Source organism: Liolophura sinensis, chromosome 1 (genome assembly GCF_032854445.1).
Source record: "Liolophura sinensis isolate JHLJ2023 chromosome 1, CUHK_Ljap_v2, whole genome shotgun sequence".
Taxonomy (NCBI): Eukaryota; Metazoa; Mollusca; class Polyplacophora; order Chitonida; family Chitonidae; genus Liolophura; species Liolophura sinensis.
The window spans coordinates 13,549,547-13,570,765 of record NC_088295.1 but is presented as its reverse complement, the minus strand read 5'-3'; the positions used below and the strand labels follow the sequence as shown (position 1 = coordinate 13,570,765).

Sequence of the window (21,219 nt, the reverse complement as noted above, 5' to 3'; positions counted from 1 at the left end):
CGCCATCACAATGCAAAGTTGGCGAAGGGTCAGAGCATTTCCCTCGGACGCCGCGAGAGGTCCACAGGCAACATTCCTTTTATGTTCTTGATCGTATCATTAAGGACATTCAAGAGAGGTTTGATCAGCCGGGGTTCCGACGATATAGAAATCTTCAGGATCTGCTCCTGAATGCCTGCAATAATAAAGAGTACAGTCAGCGACTAGAAGCCGTGGCAGCATTCTACACATCAGACTTTGATAGAGAGAGACTAAGTACTCAGTTAGATACACTTTCTGTAAAATTTGCCGAACGGGAAGACTCGCCTGTTAATTTGAAGTCTCTGATTTCTCTTTTTTCTGATATGTCACACCGTGGGAGGACCTTTTTCTCCGAGGTTTGCATTGTACTTCGTCTGATCTTTGTTATGCCAGCCACAAATGCAACAAGTGAAAGGTCTTTCTCTGCTATCCGTACGCTAAAAACATACCTGCGGCCCACCAGTCTAGGTTAAATGACCTTATGGTCTTGCATGTCCATAAGGATTATACAGACACCATTGATATCAAAACCGCAGTCAATCAGTTCGTTGAACTCTCCGACTAAAGGCAATCAATCTTCGGAAAGTATTGATATCCTAAATGGATCGGCAAGCAATTATACCAGCGTAATTATTTCAACTAATTGTGTGAGACTCATGCCCCCACTCAATGCAAACCTGTGTCAGAAAAGAGCCAGTTTCTGGTGGGCGAATACCAGCCCTTACGAGTCCGGTTCTCCGACTCGTTGTCTATTCAATAGACTACATTACCATTATATTGCCGCTTTCATGGGCAGCAGCCGATATGCCAAGCTTCATAATATAGTAGGCCTACCACAACGCCACAGCCATAAATACGGAAGTTATTGACTTGATACGCATTTGGAGTAAAAAAAAAACGCAATCTCTATTTATGTATATAGGTGCTGGATAATTTGTCTTCACTGTTGTTCTGCTTCTGTTCCTTTTTCAATTTTGTTTTGTTTTGTTTTGTTTTTTCGGGGAAATTATTGCCATGGTCCGGTTGGTCGGGGCGGTTCCACCGCCCATGTGTATGGCAAATGTATTTACACTTTCTGTTTCAGCGCAAAATTTCAATTGGTTGCTTTTATGCATGTTTCATCAATAATATGCGATATGCAACGAGTTGCGGTATCTACTTGAAGAATTGATGAGTGGTTAAGATTTATCGCTATACTGGCATTATTTAAGCTCATGGTGATTAAGAAAGAAATATAGTGCTACTCACTGGCGAAGAGTTTGCTATCCTATCGATGACCAATATCACCTACGATGTCTGAACCCACGAGAGCTCGACTTGCGTCTAATGTAATCTCATGTCTCACCAGTAGCAGCAAATTCTAATGACATAAGTATGCTAACTTATGAACACACTGTATACACACGTGTACACGCTCACATGATAGGCTGGTTATACGGGTTTATACATGCTTAGAAAGCAGGTGTTTATAGCAAATATAAATTTATAATTGAACATTTTTAGTAGCAGATAAAGGTTATGTTTAATACTAATTATAGCAATCAACTGTCGAACGGACCCATGCTCTCTTAATTTTATTAAATATTTGATTGGAGATTTACCCCATATTACATTTCACTTAGATGCGACGGTGGCCCTCCTTAGGTCGGGAGGATAGCAGGCGGAACCAGAGGGAAGTATTAATATATCACACCCACACACCCACACAGTTTTGTGGCATATACCATGCTCCAAATGGCGTTTGTTCAAATCCTACCGCAGTCAAACATGAAGCTGATGGGATGAGAGTGCAATATACCAAGGGAGATAATCTTGTACCTGCTTTCTTTCAATAACCGTGACAAGGGTGTTCCATGTTTTAACAATACATTTGGAAATTTTCATTTAATGACGAGATCCCAATATTACTGATTTTAGCGCATCAAACTTTACTATGAAGTTCTTTAGGCTCGTTAAGGTTGACATTATTGATAACCTTGTTTTGTGTTTTGGAATGGGGGAGAGGTGAACAGAGGGGGTTGCATGGTTCAGCCGGAACAGCCATAAGAGCCGTGACGTCAAAGGCTAAGGGTTACAGTGCGAGAAGAAAGATGGCGGACCTCGGCCCGAGCTGGAACTTAAGACAATTTTTGAGTTCCTTTGCTGCCTTGTTGTTCATTCCTGGCCCAGGCAAGTGTCTTTTTAAAATCATTTTCACGTTTACCTTTCATTTTGCATTAACGCAGTGTGCATCGTTGTAACTTATATACTGTGATGGGTACAAATTATTTATGTCCTGTGATTCGTTCTCAAAAAAACAACAAAGTCTGCACAAACTGAGCTCTTCATTGGTTAAATTTTGTTGTAAAAGATCGCCCTATAGGAATCTCACATTAGACACCTTTTCCTTTAAATTATGTGAAGTATTTTGTCAAATTTACTGGGAAAAGCTGGCCACCAAGTCAATGTCAACTTCACGCCTTTCGTGTGTACACAAACACTGGACGAGCAAACCAGCGTTTGCCACTGATTTTTTTTTAACCCTGGCCTCCCTCAGCCTGCCGAGATTAAGATAGTTTGTGTTCATGCGACCTTCAGCTGGAGATAGTGTATGAAGAGAGCGAACGCTTAAAACTTCCTCACGGTCTCTGTTCAGTTGTGCACTATTTCTCCGAACGTATACATCAGCTATCAGTGGTATTTAGAAGTTGGTGAGGACATACATATGTATTTACAATGTGGATAGCATTGATTTCATCAAATCACAACACATCAATATCAGTGTGCGTCTGTTTTCAGTGATTGACAAGTCAGTGCTAAGGGGTTAAATTTGACATTATATACCTGATGTGTATGCTTAATCTGCTCTTCTAGCATTGTCAACTAGACTGAGAATGTTTACTTTTTCAATTGCCATTATATTTAACTTAATTTTCCTTAATTTTTGTAAGGCGCAGTCTGATTGGTGAAATATTTGCATTAAACCTAAAAAAAAATGAAGCCTATGTTGGACTATTTTTTGTATCAGTAGAACTGAAAGAGATTGAAGACACGTCATGTAAAATGACAAAGAGAACACTGTAAATATATCTGCTTCCATCTTTGTTATGTTTACATTCACAAACAGAAGCATCAGTACTGTTGATAGCCTTGAAGGAATTAAGACTATCTTAGTATGAGCTTGATCATGGTGACATGAGCACTGACAGTCCTGCTGAGTGCATAGCTGAGTGCGAGTGACCTAGCCAAAACAAACCAGTTTGATTTAAATGACTTTCCAACTGATGTCTAAAATACACACTGTTGCTCTTGGACTGGTAAGATTGACATAATGCAATATGTTACATCTACATGCGTTTTGCAGCTGACATGGCAGAGTCACCTGTGTGCACACTTCTGCATATCCTCAGTGTACATACCAACAGCAATAGCTGTCCCTCTGGACACATGAAAATTTGTCTCACAAAATAAATTCAACTCATTCTGCATTTTCTACACCCAAAGTTCTCCCGGATTTCACTTTGTGGGGGGTCTTGTTAAGTTATTCACGATTCTCTTTGAAACAGTTCACAGAGGTAAACTTAGCCTTGTTATTTCGCTTGCTGGGCATTTGACGTAGCTTAGTAACAATAAAACATTCATCACCAATTCCCTTGGTCCAAAGAATCTCATTCATACCATGTATATTGGGAACCTGCAGCTTTCTGTTCTTCAAAACAGTCGACTAACATTTATCATTGTTTGGAATGAGAGTAAACATTAGATACTGGTAACATTCTTTTATTCATATCATGATAAAGGCTAGTTAGTGAATGTCACTGGGAGTCACCTGAAGTTAAGATTCTTCTTGTTTTTGGATACGGGGGTTTATTGTCAAAAATGATCACTGGGTTATAAGAAGTGTAGGTTCAGTCCAGGCTTTGATCCTGGAATTTGTGGATTTCCTCACTCTTGTTGTTTGTGGAGACATCGTGATGAAATGATGCTGTTTGCTCCATCTAACATTTGTTGAAGACAGTCGGGAGACCTGGGATCAAATCCGTTTTGGGGTTGTAGCAAAGACTTCAAAAATAGTACTTGTTGCTACCTCACTTGGCGCTCACCACTGAGAGATTTGAGCAAGGAAATAGGACTGGTTAGCACAGTGTGCATATAATGTGACTGGGTGGGTTGTCATGTCCGGCGTCTTCTGTATGATACTTCAGTGGTGGCAGCACTTTATCGCCATGGACCTACCCTGCCACAAGAAGACACATTATATGTACACACACCTAATGACTCCTCGTCATATGACAGACTGAAAAATTGTTAAATATGAAGTTAAACCCCAAACATTCATTCATTCATTCATTGAGTGAGTGAGTGCTTGGGGTTTAATGTCGTACTCATTCATTGAAGACCACATGTGTGTATATATATATATATATATATATGTTTATGTGTGTGCAGCACATAGGGGTATGTTTGTCAGTAACTCATTAATGGTTTAGACCCTTTTCCTCCAACTGTTATTGTTAAAGTGAAAAATTCTTAAATTGTCATAAAACAACAATAAAATTGGTAATAAGTAAAGAATATATAACTAGTACAAGTTAGTATGAAGTGGTATGTTTCAGTTATAAAATGCCAATCTATTTTGAAAAAAATTGATGTAAGACCAAAGTATCCTGTGGTGATGGTTTCAGTGATCTTACTGGAAAATTAGCACTACATGTATTCATAGATCGAGCCACTCAGTTGTTCACAAGAAGCAGGAGGGGATGTATGACATGGAGCTTAATAGGCAAATTGCTGATTTTTTAAAAGTTTAAAGTACTTTGACAGAACACTGAAACTGTCATATTTGAATGCTAAGTAGATAGTGATTACTTTTCTATCAAGAATTTCTTACCAAAAACCTATATATTTTTCATGTTTTATGATAAACCTGTCTGACCTGGGGTTAAATTTGTTTTGATTTCACCTCCAGTATTCTAGTCATGTGACCGAAGAGTGTCCTGATGAATGGCTCCTAGTAGCTATTACATCACTGCAAAACCATGAATATCATATTAACTGAAGTTTTATTAACAAATTTGTTTTTTTTTCTTACCTATCCTACCCATAAGCTCACACATACAGCTTTGTTTGCACACAGCTCTGGAACCTGCCACCTTTAATCAGTGCCTGATATTTTGATACCTGGTAAGCGGGTATGCAAAGGGGTATTTTTATTCATGATCACTTAACACAAAGTGTTAGATTCTCTCAAACTGAACAAAAAAAATAAAAAAAATGACAAAAGTGTGAATATTTAATTATCTTCAACCTGCAGAATTATAGATCAGATTCTTCAAATACAAGTACAACTCAGTATGGTAACAAAATCCTAGCTGGATTTTTGCCTTTTTGGAGTGCAGGATCTGATTTTTTGCAGAAATGAAAAAGCTGGAAGTTAAAAGCACCTGAATTCCTGATTTTGCTGTAATTTAGAAGACTAAAACATACAGTAGACATACAGTAGTTCAACTATTAGAGCCTTGTTCCATGTAATATGTCAATAAAGGAGTAATGCCAGTGAGGATATCTTTGTTTAGGTTAAAGGTATCAATCATGTCAGATGAATGTGTATTCCTACTTTTTCCTTGGAAGCTTTTCCCTTCAAACCTATACTGAAACATCTTTTGCATAATGGACATAAACCATTGGAACTGAAATTGTATTATGAAAGGAGAAGAGGTTCAAAGTAAGTAATACACAGAAGAATATTTCTCTGATGCTGACCAGAATACATCTTTGCTGCTCACAAATATTATCATTTAATGTGTTTGTCTCCTTTTTTGCCAGGAGTCAGGGCCATCTGTAGAGGAGTCATTTTAAGAAACTGATAAAGTTGTATTCAAATTAGCAAGAATTAAACAAAAATAAGATGATTTAGCACTAAAAAAGTTTTCAGACAAATTACTTTCATTCACAGACTTAATAGCTCTCAAGTCAAAAGGTCTCATTTTGATTTGCATTTTATGGAATTTCTTTGTGAACAGTCACACAAAAGTTTGGGATCCACAAGCTTCAGTTTTTCCTCTACATTTGGCCACAGGTATTATATATGAAAATTTTACAAAATTCTGCAATTTCATACCAGTGTGATATTATCATCCCTCAGATTAAAAGTATGTTATTATTAGAAGTTCTTAACTGTGATAAAAAGTCAACCTTCGGTGTCTACAGTTACAAAAGGGGACATCATTATTTCTCTTTTACCAGACACCTACCATTTACTGCACTGTAAGTTTTTTGCATACATGCATAAAATATGCATGCAAGTTTATGAAATGATAAATTGTGGTGGTGCTAGAATGTAGATAATTGTTCTAATTTGGTATCTGGACTTGTGTGTTGTCATGAATTAAATCTTATGTTTCTTTATTTGCAGCACTGAGTTTAATCTGCTACTGCAACCCATGTCATGAGACACATGTCAATAGCACATGTGTGGCCAAACCACTTAGCAAATGTTTTACTGCTATAGAAGTTACCGAGGAGAACGGCCAGAAAGTGGATATCTGGACATTTGGCTGTTTACCACCTGATGAAAGTACATTGTTACAGGTAATGCATTACCATGCATTTTGCATTCTCTCTGATGTATTTGAGTGAGTGAGTGAGTGATTGGGGTTTAACGTCATGCTTTACAATTTTTCTGTCATATGACGACGAAGGAATCCTTAGAGTCCATGTAATGTGCCTTCTTGTTGCAGGACTCTAGTTCTTCTTCACTGAGACGCCTTACCGAAGGCAAGTAAGGAGCCGGCTTGAGCCGGCATTCGTAGCACTGTCCCCTTCATGCTGAACGCCAAGCGAGGGAGTTACAACTTCCTCTTTTAAGGTCTTAGGTGTGACTCAACCCAGGATTGACCCTGGATCTACCGCTCCTGAAGCAGAAAATCTACCAACTGTGCTGCGGGGCTGGTCTGATGAATTTGGGTGTTTTGGCCCCGAGTACTGATACGGTCTGCTGATCCGTTGCCATAATGTGAAACATTTCTTGTTCAAATATACATTTCTGTCAATGCTTTGATGTATTGCCACAATCACTTTTATGTAGGCTAAATTGGTATGGTTAAATAGCGTTCAATTTAATTATGAATAATTAAATTTCCTTCATGATCAAGCAATAACAAGCTTTCTGATTGGTCAATTTTTTGTGTTCATACCTCAATGGACCTAAAAAATATTTACTCTCCGCCAACTCCGGACTACTTTTGCTGAAAATAATCACAGCCATATCTGCTTAAAACATTCATTTCCCATCTGGTGTACACAGATTTTCAACACAAAATAATTTTCACACCAGCAGCAGTCTTCATCCTACATAAATATTTGCACAAATAAATTGATGACCATAAGTGGAAAACTCTTGGAATATCCAAAATATTGAAACAAACAAATACTTATTACTAATTAGATTTTTTAATTTACTACAGAGCTCCAACCGAGAAGGGAAAAATTTAGCTTACGAGCAAACTCTACTGCTTCAGTTCAACGATAAAGCTAAATCAAAACATCTTAATAAAACATCCACTGTCATAAATCTTGTACAGACGTTTTTCTGAGCACTGACATCATTTAACATTACTAAAAATGTCAGGTTAGCCCTAACGAGACATCACAGAGCTAAAAACAAACATTTAATGTCAGAGCGGGATTGTCTCCTGTCACAATCACAAGGAAATTATTCACGATTGCGATTTTGTAAATATCAGTTCCTACCTGACTGCAAACAACACCGATACTGTGATACAAAGATTTAAGGTTTGCTATGAACTCTCCATCCATTTTGAATGTCTTGGTCCCTCACCGAGCCAGCCACAGATTTTCAAACAAGGGACAACAGAATGCTTATAAATGGTCACAGATATGGAGGTTCCATCTGAAGTTATACAGTAGGAAATTCTCCATAAATCAGGAGAAGATCATCAACCTGTTCATTGTCTGGTGAGAATCACACCCCTTCACATCTACTCGCGAAGCCACAAGCATGGCATTCACAAGCCATGGCCATGTCTTAGCTCCTCGCATCATTCCAAACCTGTCGTCGTCTTCTGTTCATGACACAACAGTTAACCTCTCCGCTATCAGGTAGCTACACAGCAAGTAAATTCCACTAGTTCTGCATCATCTTGATTCTTCTGTCATGGTCTGTATGTTTCAATCTTCTCTACAACTCAGGCAGTCGTTCAGCCTTCAGCATGCTGCTGATTTAACTTCCAGCTGGTTATTGACTGTGTTTGTGATGTCATGAAAGAACATTGTAGCGTTCCATGTTTTTTGTGCATTTCATTGATAAAATTGTATTCTAGTGCCTTCTTTGGAAGAACAAACGCGCCCTTATGACAGTTGTAGTTTCTTGTACATCATGTAATCCAGTCAAATATTTTGCATTTTTCATTTAATTTGATTATAAGGATTGACTAACTTTTTTTCAGTTCATTGAGGTATGAACTGTAAAATTGCTTTTCAAACTTTTGTGTGAACCACTTTGAGGATTCATACAGCTTGCACGGCAGTTTTTTTTTTATTTCGTACCCCCAAAGAAATGAAAAAAAGTTAGTCAGTCCCTAAATGAGGGTATATACTGTGTAAGTGGTCATCAATGACAGCATGAATAGTACCTCTGTAACTTGCAGCAAAATGAAAAAAGTTATGATTGAAAGCCTAGTAATAAAACAATATGAGCTTCTATGAATATTAAGGCAAGTTTGAAAGTAATTAATTTTAATTCCAAAAAAAGAGAGAATTTCTTTAATAACGTATTTTGAAACTTTTGTAAGTGATCCCTAAATACTTATAGTTGTGTGGATGAAGTGATGTTTTGATGTATGGTACTGTGAATGAACTTTGATGTAGTGTTTTTGTCAAGTTTGCTGGTCTTGCCATTATAAGAGATGGTAAGTTGCCACATTTTCTCAGGTGGAGCCTCTTGGTGCCAGTGGTTTGGCTGCTGATTTACCTCACTCAGGTCCTTCCTCAATTCCTCATCCCTTAAACTTAATCATTGTTGTACAGGGGCAGTGTTCTTGAATACAGCATAAAACATCAACTACATAAAAGAAATAAGGTAATACTCATCTGAAATGCTTGGTAGTCCCTATATGGACTAGGATTGTTGTGCATCTGACACACTCCACGATGTTGGTCCAAATATCAACTCCCAGAGGGACAGTAGTTTTCTGTCAGAGACATTGCTGGAAAATACCAAAGCCCTGTTCCTGGCATACCTGCTGGCAAATGCTTTTCAGAAGATAATACAATCTGACTTGAATCGTCACATTCACTATACTATTCTGGTAAGGGATAGAGCACATGTACATGTATGAACATACCAGCAATAATAAAATAAAGCCTCACTGTTTGAGAGGTCTGCATGGGAATGTTCAGTTTTGTGGAGCTGCTGGAGCATAAATTCAGTTTTGTTAAATAAGATAGGCCATGGTGTGTTCTTTGCGTAAACCTAGATATCTCATGACACCGGAAACTGTTACATATACATGTATTATATATATTGCATATACAAATTCTGGGTTAGAAAAACAAAAATGAAGGATGAGTGATGTTGTTTTGAAAGCGCATTTATAAGAAGGCAAACAAATTATACATATGGGATCTATTTTCTGTTGCCACAGTGTAAAGGGGACAGAGTACCCCATGAAAAACCTCAAACCATAGAATGTTGTGATGATGCGGATCAGTGTAATCTGGACCTTCAGCCTACCTTTCTTGAACGAGCCACTACACTTTCACCAGGTTTGTAGTATCCACTTTTAAATGTAGATGCAGATTTGTAGGTACAGTTCAGGTACATTTGTATAATTTTCTAGAGGAGCCTTTAGCTCAAATATTTAAGTCACTCTGTTCTTCTCATATTATTAGTTGACTGGGTTTTCTTGCCTTGTTTCAAGCTTTGTTTTCTGGCTACTTGCATTAGTTTCATATTTGTATGAATTTCTTTCAGGGTGAGTTTGCTGAGTAGAAATATTCATAAAAGAGAAGGTACCACATGTTATTCTTAATGCCGTCTTTGTTCTGCTTTGTAGGCTATGTCCCACGTACTTATGATGGTTATGATGAAAGCATTACGCAGATTGCCCTGCTCGTCTCTGTCACACTATGCCTCGTCATTCTAATTTCAACCCTCATCTTTGTTTACCTTCGGTGAGTATAGGCCTGCATTCCAGAAGCATTCCACAGCAAACTCATCCCTATGTCATTCATGTTGTAATGCCCATTGATTACGACACCTGAAGATACAGGAAAGGAAACAAAATGCTATTGATAAGTACGGTATTATGTATGTGTATGTAGAAAGGAGTGAAGTCAGATTTGTGTCACTATGTCACTATAAATGTTAACATGGGATATCTTTTGCACATATGTTGTAGGTACAAGAGGAGGGAAATGCGCAGGCAGCAGTATCTGGAAGAAGCTGAGCATTGTGATACATTCATCGCAGCAGATGAGACGCTTAAGCACTTGATTGATGCATCACAGTCCTCAGGCAGTGGATCAGGCCTGCCCCTGCTGGTAAATTTGACAGAAATTACTTTTTGAATATTTTCAAAATAAGAGTTTGCTTTTGAGGTATTATTTATAATAAAGTATCCATGAAATGTAACTGCTCTTCCTCTAATTTGAGACCATGGACATCCGTGCAGCTCGCTCATCAACAGCAGTGTCAAGCAGGCAGCAAGGTCACTGATAACACAGGGAGATATCGGGAAATGAACAACAATGGACAGTGTTTTCAGAACTATACCAGATAATAACTGGAAATTATTAGACTAGACAACACACAAGCTGCACAGCATACATATATTGTGTGTGTCAACAAACCATAGTTTTGGACTTCTTGGCGGTGAAGCTGAGTTTTGTATTGGCTTCCATGTTATTTAGACAATGTTTTCACTGCTGTGTTTATGCGAGTTAGGCTTGTACATCTAGGTGTAGATCTTCAAGTTACTGCTGGGATGTCCATGGTATCAAGTAGTGGATTAGACAGCATTCACAATCTATGTCATTGGCCTAACTCATGAACAGTTGGGCTGACTCCAAATATGAAATGAAAAAAGCTTACTTGTACCCAGAAATATTTTACCATATGTCATAAACAAAATATAGTTCAAGAAAACATTACATTTCATGAATCCTGATTGATTCTAGGACTACCTGTAATGTTGTCAAAAGTGTTTCTGATTAATTTTAGTCACAACACCTGTGGAGTGGAAAAAAACGGCTCTATATATTTCTTTCCAGTGGTAGAATTTTTCACACTTAAAAGTTCAAAATTTAAACTCAGAATATTTGACAGGTAGAAATCATGGTAATAATGATCTGAAGCAGTCCGATGCCGTTATGGTTCTTGTGCCCTGGCATGGCTAGTACTAGGCAAATTGTTTCAGAAGCTGGTGAACATTTCACTCACTGCAGCCTTAAATCCAACGTCCTTAAACCCAATGTCCTGGCATTACCACATATTTATTCAGGCTACCAATAATGAGAGCTCACTGTCTGACTAGCTACCAGACTTTCAGACTGCCCATCGAGGAGGCCGATCATTCTAACTAATGTTGGCATGGTGCAATGAATGAGTGTTGAAAGTTCTTGATATTTAATGATATTAATATATACAACACAGCACACCATAATGTGCAAGTTTTTGAAGAACCAATTTCCTGTGCTGAAGACACATACAAATGTTGCTAAAACAAAACTGTGTCTGCTTACCTTTCCCAGATAATTCTGAAGGCCTGTTTGTGACATAGCATTTCAGAAAAGACCTCTGAGAACTCAAAACAATTTTTGTTTAATAAAATGTGCAAATCATACTTTGCTGCTTTTATAAAATTATTCAGGACAGCTTTATACTATACAGTAGCAAAGCAAGTGCTGTAGTTTTACAATCCATTTCTGTATGAGAATATTAAGTGCTCATCTGTATGGCAGTTACTGTTTCCAACATTGAGACCAGTACAGGAACCAAATGACAATCTGAATCATAAAACATTTTATGTCTCTTTTAGTTGTAGTGACAATTAGGTATGAACAAATTACCTTTCATAGAACTACATTGAAACTGATTCATATGTCTTAAAGTGAATGTTAAGTGAATTTAGTGATTTAGTGAAGGCTGCTGAAACGGCTACCAGATTACAAGTATGCCAAATTTTGTTATCCCCGGATGTAAATGTCTAGCCAAGTGATGAGAAACACTTATCCAATATTATGTACATGTACAGCTCAAGCAATGTGTTTTGCAGCAAACTAAAAGTTTTCTGAGTAAAGTCCTCTCTCTTAAAGGTTTCTTGGTATACATGTATGTGTACATCCATGGCCTGACTGGGTCCTTTTGTACTTCACCTGCTCTAGGACTCCTTAAGCAGGTCAGATTTTTTTGAATGCTGTTGGCTTACAAGGATAGTTATTTCCTTCCCCATGGAGTTCCATTAACAGCTTACAGTCTGCTGATCAGGGGCTATTTCCTTTTCTCACAAAGTCTAAATCTGCACTGTACTTTGGGCTTTGATTTCATCTTGACCAGAGTTTAATCAAGGTGTGTTTTTACCGAGCATTTGAACTTGTTAGATTGGGACTGGGAGATTATCAGTGTAAAGAGCAGGTCCCACAGTGTACAAGAACTTTGCCTTGGGCACCTAGTTCTATCTAACGGTGGAGATTGTATCCTAATCTAATGTGGCCTCTGTACAAAGTTTATGTCTCTGGACAGACACGCTGGCACCTCGTCGCATTCTATGGCCTGTGGCATCTTCTCACATTTAAAATGCTTAGAAGTAGAAACAGTAATCAATTCAGCCTTCATTGTCGTTGAATAGAAAATAATCGAAGGGCTAGAACATACACTAATTTCAGGACTTTATCTTAGATCTAAATTGAACGCTTTGGTAAAATTTCTAGAAACACATAATTGGGCATCAATTGGTTGCATCACTCTCTAGAGGAGTAAGCTTAGAGTAATCACAGCCTGCATTGCCATCACCTGTTTGATTACAACGGTTGTAGAGCTCCCCTCATGTGACCGCCAACCGATAATGCATTTGCTGTCTGATTTAATTGAGTTAGAGTTAACACTTTTTAAGATCCATTGACATGTTCTGAATCCTTGGGGTTGCTGTTTTGGTGGGTTTTTTTTTTTTTTTTTTTTTAGGAATGGAGTAGAGCTTTTGGAGGAGAAAATGTTTTTAGTTTAAGCTTTCTTTGTGTATGATGGGTTAGTATGACCTTTCACAGTAGCTTTAATAGAGTAGAGCTTTTGGAGGAGAAAATGTCTTTAGTTTCAACTAGCTCTTGTAGCGATCTGTGAACATATCACAGTATGATGTCTTTGATTTCATGCTTTGTGCCTCCATGGGCGAGGTGGTTAGCACGTCAGCCCAGCGCAATCACCCAGGAGCCTTTCACCAAGGTGGTTACTGTCCAGTTGATGCTGACTTCCTTTCCAGTCATATGTGGGAAGGTCAGCACAGTGATTTCCCACAAAGTTTTGGGATAATTGTTGATAGAGGAGTGTCAGATATTTAATAAGTATTTTCAGTTTCCTTGATGTAAATCTCTACCAATGATATAAGAATGAAGCAAATCCAAAATAAAAATGAACTATTTACTCATGTATTTAATGAGCATAAAGTTTTTCAACATGGCAGCACCCTAGAAACACAGCATCAGAAGAGAGCTTGACGAAGTAATCGCATATGCCAAGGCAAGCAGTGGCGTTCCTGTAGAGTTGAAGACAAAGCAAGTCACCGTTCATTGTGCGGCATATGAGAAAAAAAGATATCATTGCAGTCTGATCGACTGGGTCTGGGAAAAGTCTTGTATATCAGCTTATGCCTTTTGTCATCCAGTGTTGAGAATACAGTGACAAGCCCATGATAACTATTTTTGTATCCATTCTGAATTCTGTTGGGCAAAATCAAGTGATTTGAATCAAGTGGTTCAGCTTGAGCACAGATGGAAATGATAATAATATGTGATGTAATGTAATCTCAACAGAGTTAGTAGGTACATGTCTATTTTCGAATGCCTCCTGCTGTGCTCGGTTTCCTCCCACCTTAATGCTGGCCACTGTTGTATAAGTTAAATATTCTTGAGTACGGCATAAAACACCAATCAAATAAATAAGTAAATATATTGCACATTTTATTAGGCAAACCTTATTTTCCAATAAAATGAAACTGTATATCAGTAGCACAGAATGGAATATGATAGAAACTAGCAACCTTAGTGGTCCACTAGTTAAATGACTTCAGTTGAATGAGCAATGCCCCTGTCAGATTTTTTCATTATTATGAGTCTATTGGTGAGAATTGTGAGTCCATTATAGAGGCAAGAAAAAATATGAAGAAATTGCCTGAAGTAGTTTCACCCAAGTATGATGTGTCGTTATGCTTAATGACATAGACCGTGTGCTACAGATAAGGGCCATGTAGGCGTATATGTTTATAGAAATTATATGATGCACTTCTTAGGTTAGAGTGTACAAAATACACATGACGATTTGTTTGTTCGCCTTAATTCCCTAAATTCCTGAAAGCCATAGCGTACATGCGAGAAGAAAAATAAAAATAGGAGAGCAATAGACCCATTTCACAGCCCTTGGGCTCTAGTTTTTGAATATTGATTCATAAATGTCACACAGAGACATTGTATTATGGTGATACCTTCTCTATGTTGCCTTGTACAGTGTTGCTAGAAAGTTTAATGCTTTAGGCTCCTTGTGACAGATTGAACATATTAATGCGCACTGATGTCGATAGGTTTTCAGTGGAGTAAATCTAGGGACTCGCAGGTGGTCATATGACTGGGTCCTTAAAACTTTTTTGTGTGGACAAAGTGAAATGTTGAACTGGAGTTTCATGTTAATAATTGATTCAATAGCTGTTGAATGAAACTATGGTCATAAGCTCTCTATGTACCTGATAGATGCATGGCCATATCTAGAACGAAAAACAATGTTCTGTTCCCAAAGTGTAAAGCTTAGTGTTTCATAGGGATTGCCTCCTAGACCAAAAACAATTTCGGGTAAAATTCTGCATGCTGAATTTTTCTTCTTTAAATTTTAAACAATGAAGATTCATTACAACATTTACAAAAATTTTTTTTTATCCAAAATAAGTGTAAAATGCAAGATATTAGCAGATGGCTGTTTAAAATTACCACTATGCAATGTGAGCAATTCAAAATATTTTGAGAAGACAGTCTCATGTTCTTAAAATTATAGTTTACAAATAATATATGTAAATCATTTTGGACTATTTTGTATGTGTGTTGTGTTATCATATTCATCATTGTACAACAACTGTTTGTTATATGCATGGAGTCCTGAAGGTCTGGAATTTCCACACAAATCTTGTGGTCTTATTCAATAATACTCTAGTTTGTCTTTGGTTATTTGTGCTCCTTTGGGCTCCAAAACTACTTGGTAGATCACCGCTAAGATCTTGAAACAGGCATAATTTCACTTGACAATGTGCGGGGCTCTCAGTTCTAAGTGCGTCCCTAGGAGGCATCGTTACGGTGTTTACTGTGTCCTTTGCACTTTTGTTGTGTGCAGGATGCATACCTATCAACATAACTAAATAGTATTTTGATTGATTTTCACTGATTTCCTGTTGTGATGCATCTTTTAGGTTCAGCGCACAATAGCAAAGCAGATTCGTCTGGTGAAGAGTATCGGGAAGGGTCGTTATGGAGAGGTGTGGAAGGGGAAATGGCGAGGAGAGAATGTTGCAGTGAAGGTCTTCTTTACAACAGAAGAGGCCAGTTGGTTTCGGGAAACCGAGATATACCAGACTGTACTACTGCGACATGACAACATTCTAGGTGAGTCACTACATTGCCAGTAGAATCAGGAGTTTGACCAGCATGAATGTCATTGTGTATGTATAAAAGATTTACCTATTAGAGGTTGTGCAGCAAAGATTGGAATCTTAAGCACTGTCATTGTTACGAGATCTAGCATATACAGCTGGGCATGATATGGATTCACCGCTTCACCTTATGTAAGGCTTTCATGGACAAGATATTGAACATTTTGCAAATCACAGTGCTAATTTAGAGCTCTGCACTTGACACTCAGAGGAAATATCAATCAGTTAACTTTGCTTGTGGAACATGGACCTGTCCCAATGGCTCAGTTGGTAGAGCGTCCACTTAGCGAACGGTAGATCAATCCTGCGTCGGGTCACACCTAAGACTTATAAAGAGGAAGTTGTATCTCACTTGGTGTTCACCATCAAGGGGATAGTGCATCGACTGGTTGACCTATATCAGTATAATGGCTCGGGCGGGGCGGCTTACTTGCCTTCGGTATGTTATGAAACAGCACTATATAAAAGAGAAGTGGAAATCCACTTGCATAGAATTGCATGCATTCTATGGACCCCTTCGTCGTCATATGACTGAAAAATTGTTAAGAACGATGTTAAACCCTAAGCACTCACTTACATGGGGCATGAGGAGTGAATTGATTTAACAATAGCATTAGTTCTACAATTTATAACCACTTGTATCAGATTTGCATTGTTTTGAAATTTAAAACAAAGCAAGCCTGATATAGCTGTGCATGATTATCACTTTGTTTTCATGGTAATATGCTTTGTTTGGCAGGGTTCATTGCAGCTGATATTAAAGGGACAGGTTCCTGGACCCAACTCTTCTTAATAACTGATTACCATGAGAATGGCTCACTCTATGACTATCTCCAGTGTCATACAATCAACGCCTCAGAGATGATGGAACTCTCTCACTCAGCTATATGTGGACTGTCCCATCTACATACTGAAATCTTTGGGACAAGAGGTGGGCTAATGAACTTTTCACTTCCATAACATTGTCGTATCAGATATTACTCTTCGAACAGCACAAGGAAGGGCCCCCGTGGCTCAGTTGGTTAGCTCACTAGTGCAGCGTAATGACCCAGGAGTCTCTCACCAATGCGGTCGCTGTGAGTTCAAGTCCAGCTCATGCTTGCTTCCTCTCCAGCCGTAAGTGGAAAGGTTTGTCCACAACCTGCAGATGGTCGTGGGTTTCCCCCAGGCTCTGCCCGGTTTCCACCCACCATAATGCTGACCGCCGTTGTATAAGTGAAATATTCTTGAGTGCGGCGCAAAACACCAATCAAATAAATAAATAAATCGAACAGCACAAGAAAAGCCTGAATGTCTTGGCTCACTCTTTGTTGCAAACAGCAATAATGAAAGTCTTGAAAAACACAATATAATTTTACTTGATTTATTTGTGATAGCAGGCACTGTCTAAAGTTCATTAGTATGTACCTGTACCATAGTGTTTTGCTCTAACACATTTACCTATAACATTGTGTACAGTCTTATTTCCTGTGTTCACAGGTAAACCTGCTATTGCACATCGAGATATAAAAAGTAAAAACATACTGGTGAAGAAGAATGGAAGCTGTTGTATTGCAGATTTGGGCTTAGCTGTGAAGTATGTAAGGTAAGATTTATCCAAGTTTGTCCACCATCAGTGATACTATGCAGGATGGCCTACAAGTGACATGTACACAGACATATGTACGCACACCCATGTAACCATACAGTACAGTATTCTATATGTAGTCAGTATCTCATGAGAACTATTTTGTTGTAGTGAATCCAATGAAGTAGACATTGCTCCGAACACTAGGCAGGGAACAAAGCGGTACATGTCACCTGAGATCCTGGAGGAGACCATCAACCCCACCCACTTTGATGCTTACAAGCAGGGAGACATGTACTCATTTGGACTTGTCATGTGGGAGATTGCCAGGCGATGTGTCACTTCAGGTCGGTTTAATACTACCCTAATTACTTTACTTTTACCCCTTTGGCTAACTATCGTTAAGGAGTTTTTGTGTCATTGTTTACATGTGTATGTTAGTCAGCCCACCACTTATTGCTGTAAAATCTTGAGAATATATTCAAGTCTATGTATAAAATTTAGCTTAAAAACTAGCTTATCTCATCTTCAGTAAAGAAACCTTTGTGTAATGCTAACAGTAATACAGTAGTTTAGTCTCAGTGAAATTCCATACATTGGCTCATCTGACCTAAATCATACATGCATTGCCACTAAATCAGACTGCATGTAATACCCTTTTGATAACAGAAATTTTATGCCTTTCATATGTTAACTTTGATGTAGGTTTTGTGCACATCATACTTTTTGAAATTAAGTTCGAGTAAATTCTGAAAAATTGTGCTGAAAATTAAGTGGTTAAGATTTGTGCTGATGTATTCAGGTTATATACATGTTCTTTTATCTGCAGGGATTGTTGAAGAGCCGGAGGTTCCATACTATGACTGTTTGGCCATGGATCCTAGTTTTGATGAGGTGAAAAAGGTCGTCAGTCATGATCGAAGACGGCCAGCAATACCCAACAGGTGGAGTGGCGATGAAGTAAGTCCTGGTCATCCTAGCCTCTGTCACTGTCTTGTGTCTTGGTGAATGCAGCAGAATAGTCCAGTTCATCGCCATAACTGTTCCTTATTTCTTTGTACATATATGGGCCAAAAGAAACTCCTCATTTAATGTATTACATCCATGTTACATAACAACTAATGGTTTACAGATCATTCTCAATGTGGTTAAAACACTTACAGTAAATCTTTGTAATAACTCTGGTTTTTTTATTTTCTCTTTTCACAGACTCTAAAGGTCATGTCCAAAGTGATGACAGAGTGCTGGACGCATCACCCAGCAGCCAGGCTTACATCTTTACGGGTCAAGAAAACACTAGGTAAAATGCAAGAGACATTGGAGAATAACTTGAAAATATGAAGATAGGACTTAAAATGACAGAAGGGTAGTGCTATGAAAGAGTGGCCTGTCAGCGGCCAGTGACCCTCTGTTTCTGGGTAAGTGTGCTCAGGTGTGGAGGAAATCAGACTATTAACAGGCTGATCACACAGAGTTGAGCAACTCAACAGTCCACCCAGGTTAGCACCTCAGACAAGGGATGCTAATGCCAATATAGCCTTTATTGTCCAGCACTGAAGCAAGGCCATCTTATGGGACTTCAAGTAGTGCTAAACTGTTGTGGCAGGGCTGCAAGGGGCATATCTTTCAGACAAATCCAAGAGAAGAAGTGCTGAGGAGAATGACAAACGTTCAATCAAGTTGAACCTGTCAGTCATTCAAAGTTTATTATCCTGATGTCAGTGGACTGTTTACCACTTGTTTTCGTGTAGAGCTATGAAAGAAAACCAGCCTTCTATGTCCATCTGGCCAGGTACATGTGCTGCAAGAGAACAAACTCATATCTGCAACAAATCTGAGACTCTCTCACCCGAAACAGCCATCGGCACAGTGGTTTTATCATGAAATGACAGTATGTTAAAATGATGTATTTTACTTGTGATATAATCAACATTTACGAAGCCAACTTCTCTTCTTATGTCCTAATTAGTGCTGGGTATTTTTCAGTAGTGTTGCACTACATGTACTTCTTAAACTTGTGTGTTGTGCTGTCAGATTAAAGAGGGTCGGGAGTGTATCTTACATAGAGGTGACTTAGTGCAAGTCACCCCATTACATGTACTGATAAAGCTGTGCCGTTGTCGTGGAGAATTGCTATGAGCTTACAGTGTTGTCCTGTTTTATACACGATGCCATGATTGTTTGTTAAATACCTGGTCACATGGATGTGATTAAAAGGATGTATATGTGATGCTCCAAGTGATGCAGTTGTTGGAGAAACAGTGTGAAGATTGTAGAGTGTGTGGTTGTTTGCAAGGGATTCTAGTGATTGTTAATTAATCAAAATTGGTGCAATTGCGTGGAATGATGCATATGTTTCATAGCTATGATAAGTGTGATAGATAAGCGTTATTGTTAATGTTACATGTGATTTTTAGGTAAACCATTTTATTGTTAGATGAATTGATCAGTGATATATTTGAAGTAAGGCATGCCACAATCAAGAACTAATTAGGTATCATATCCCACCCTCCCTTGTATATCCTGACACTGTGTTATTACCCATATCTTGTTTTAGTTCTTAATTCTTTTAACAAGATACAAGTATTTAGAGAATGTACTGTTGCAGTACATAGTGTTTTTCAAGTAATGTTCCAAGTTTTTCAAATAATGTTCCAAAATTGTTTTACATTATCATGTAAATCACAAGATTTTACTTTCACTGATCTGGTGATCTCTACCCTTGCCCTCAGATGTTTTACATTGTTTATCAAAAACTGCCAGCTATTGTTTTTACGTCTTTAAAGTCTGTAACATTTCTTTTATTAACATTTTAAGTTGTCGCTGTCAATAATTCTTAATGTTTTGTATAGTTTTTATACAAGCTAAATTTGTTGCATCTGTCAGGGCCATTTTATTGCAGCATTTCAAGTGGTGAAAATCTTGTGCAAGGGGAGGTAACTGCTGTTTACCAACACTTCATTCACCTGACTTAGGTACACATATACTCTTGTGACCTAATGCTCAGTTTATTTATTCCACTTCAATAATTATCCCACAGATGGTGTCGCTCAAGTGTGTGTTATTCATATGCTCTTGTAACTCACTCACCAAGTTTTCTTCACAGTCATCGAATTTTCATTGTACAGTTTGTTATTTATGGAAGGTTTCTGTATATATTTAGACTGTATAGGTTTTAGAATGTACATGTACTCATCTCTGCGATTTGACCTACTGACTTTTTGTACAGGCTAGTTCATTTAGTAACATATTCATCATTTAAAGTTTCACAATATGCTTGACCTGAGTTGCTCGTTTTCTACGCAATTCTCGTTTGTTATCTATTTTTCTTTTGCTACTCAGAGGTTTTTTTATTGTTGCATACCCAATGATTTTGTAGACAATATTTTGCAATAAAATGTGCATACTGTATAGTTACAAAAGTACTCTCTTTGATATGGGTGCATAAATGAAGATGAATGCATTACTATGAGGATATATTTTGGATTTTTAGCTTGCCTGTACAGAGTACTAGCATAGCTTATGTCATACCCTGAGACTCAGCGCCCAATAACAGGGAAAAGTAGTGCATAAATTGAATTGAAGTTTTACATGCATATAAAGCACAATAACCCGAGTGGAATGTTTCATGGCCCAAGGCTTTATGAATTGAGCTGAAGTTTTCCATTCATTTGTCTCCTACAGGCGAGCTCTTTGTTAACCTTGCTACCAAATCTTAGTTGAGTTTGT

At 38.1% G+C, this 21,219-nt stretch overlaps 1 protein-coding gene across 1 annotated transcript; it reads left to right on the top strand.

The window, feature by feature from the left end:
* The first annotated feature begins 1,100 nt into the window (after window positions 1-1,100).
* LOC135462171 (bone morphogenetic protein receptor type-1B-like) lies at window positions 1,101-20,906 on the top strand. Its single transcript, XM_064739547.1, has 11 exons — window positions 1,101-2,190; window positions 6,416-6,591; window positions 9,666-9,786; window positions 10,077-10,194; window positions 10,422-10,563; window positions 15,684-15,876; window positions 16,663-16,854; window positions 17,403-17,508; window positions 17,662-17,837; window positions 18,320-18,450; window positions 18,700-20,906. The coding sequence occupies exons 1-11, from the start codon at window positions 2,112-2,114 to the stop codon at window positions 18,829-18,831; spliced, it is 1,566 nt and encodes a 521-aa protein (XP_064595617.1). The 5' UTR covers window positions 1,101-2,111; the 3' UTR covers window positions 18,832-20,906.
* Window positions 20,907-21,219: the final 313 nt, after the last annotated feature.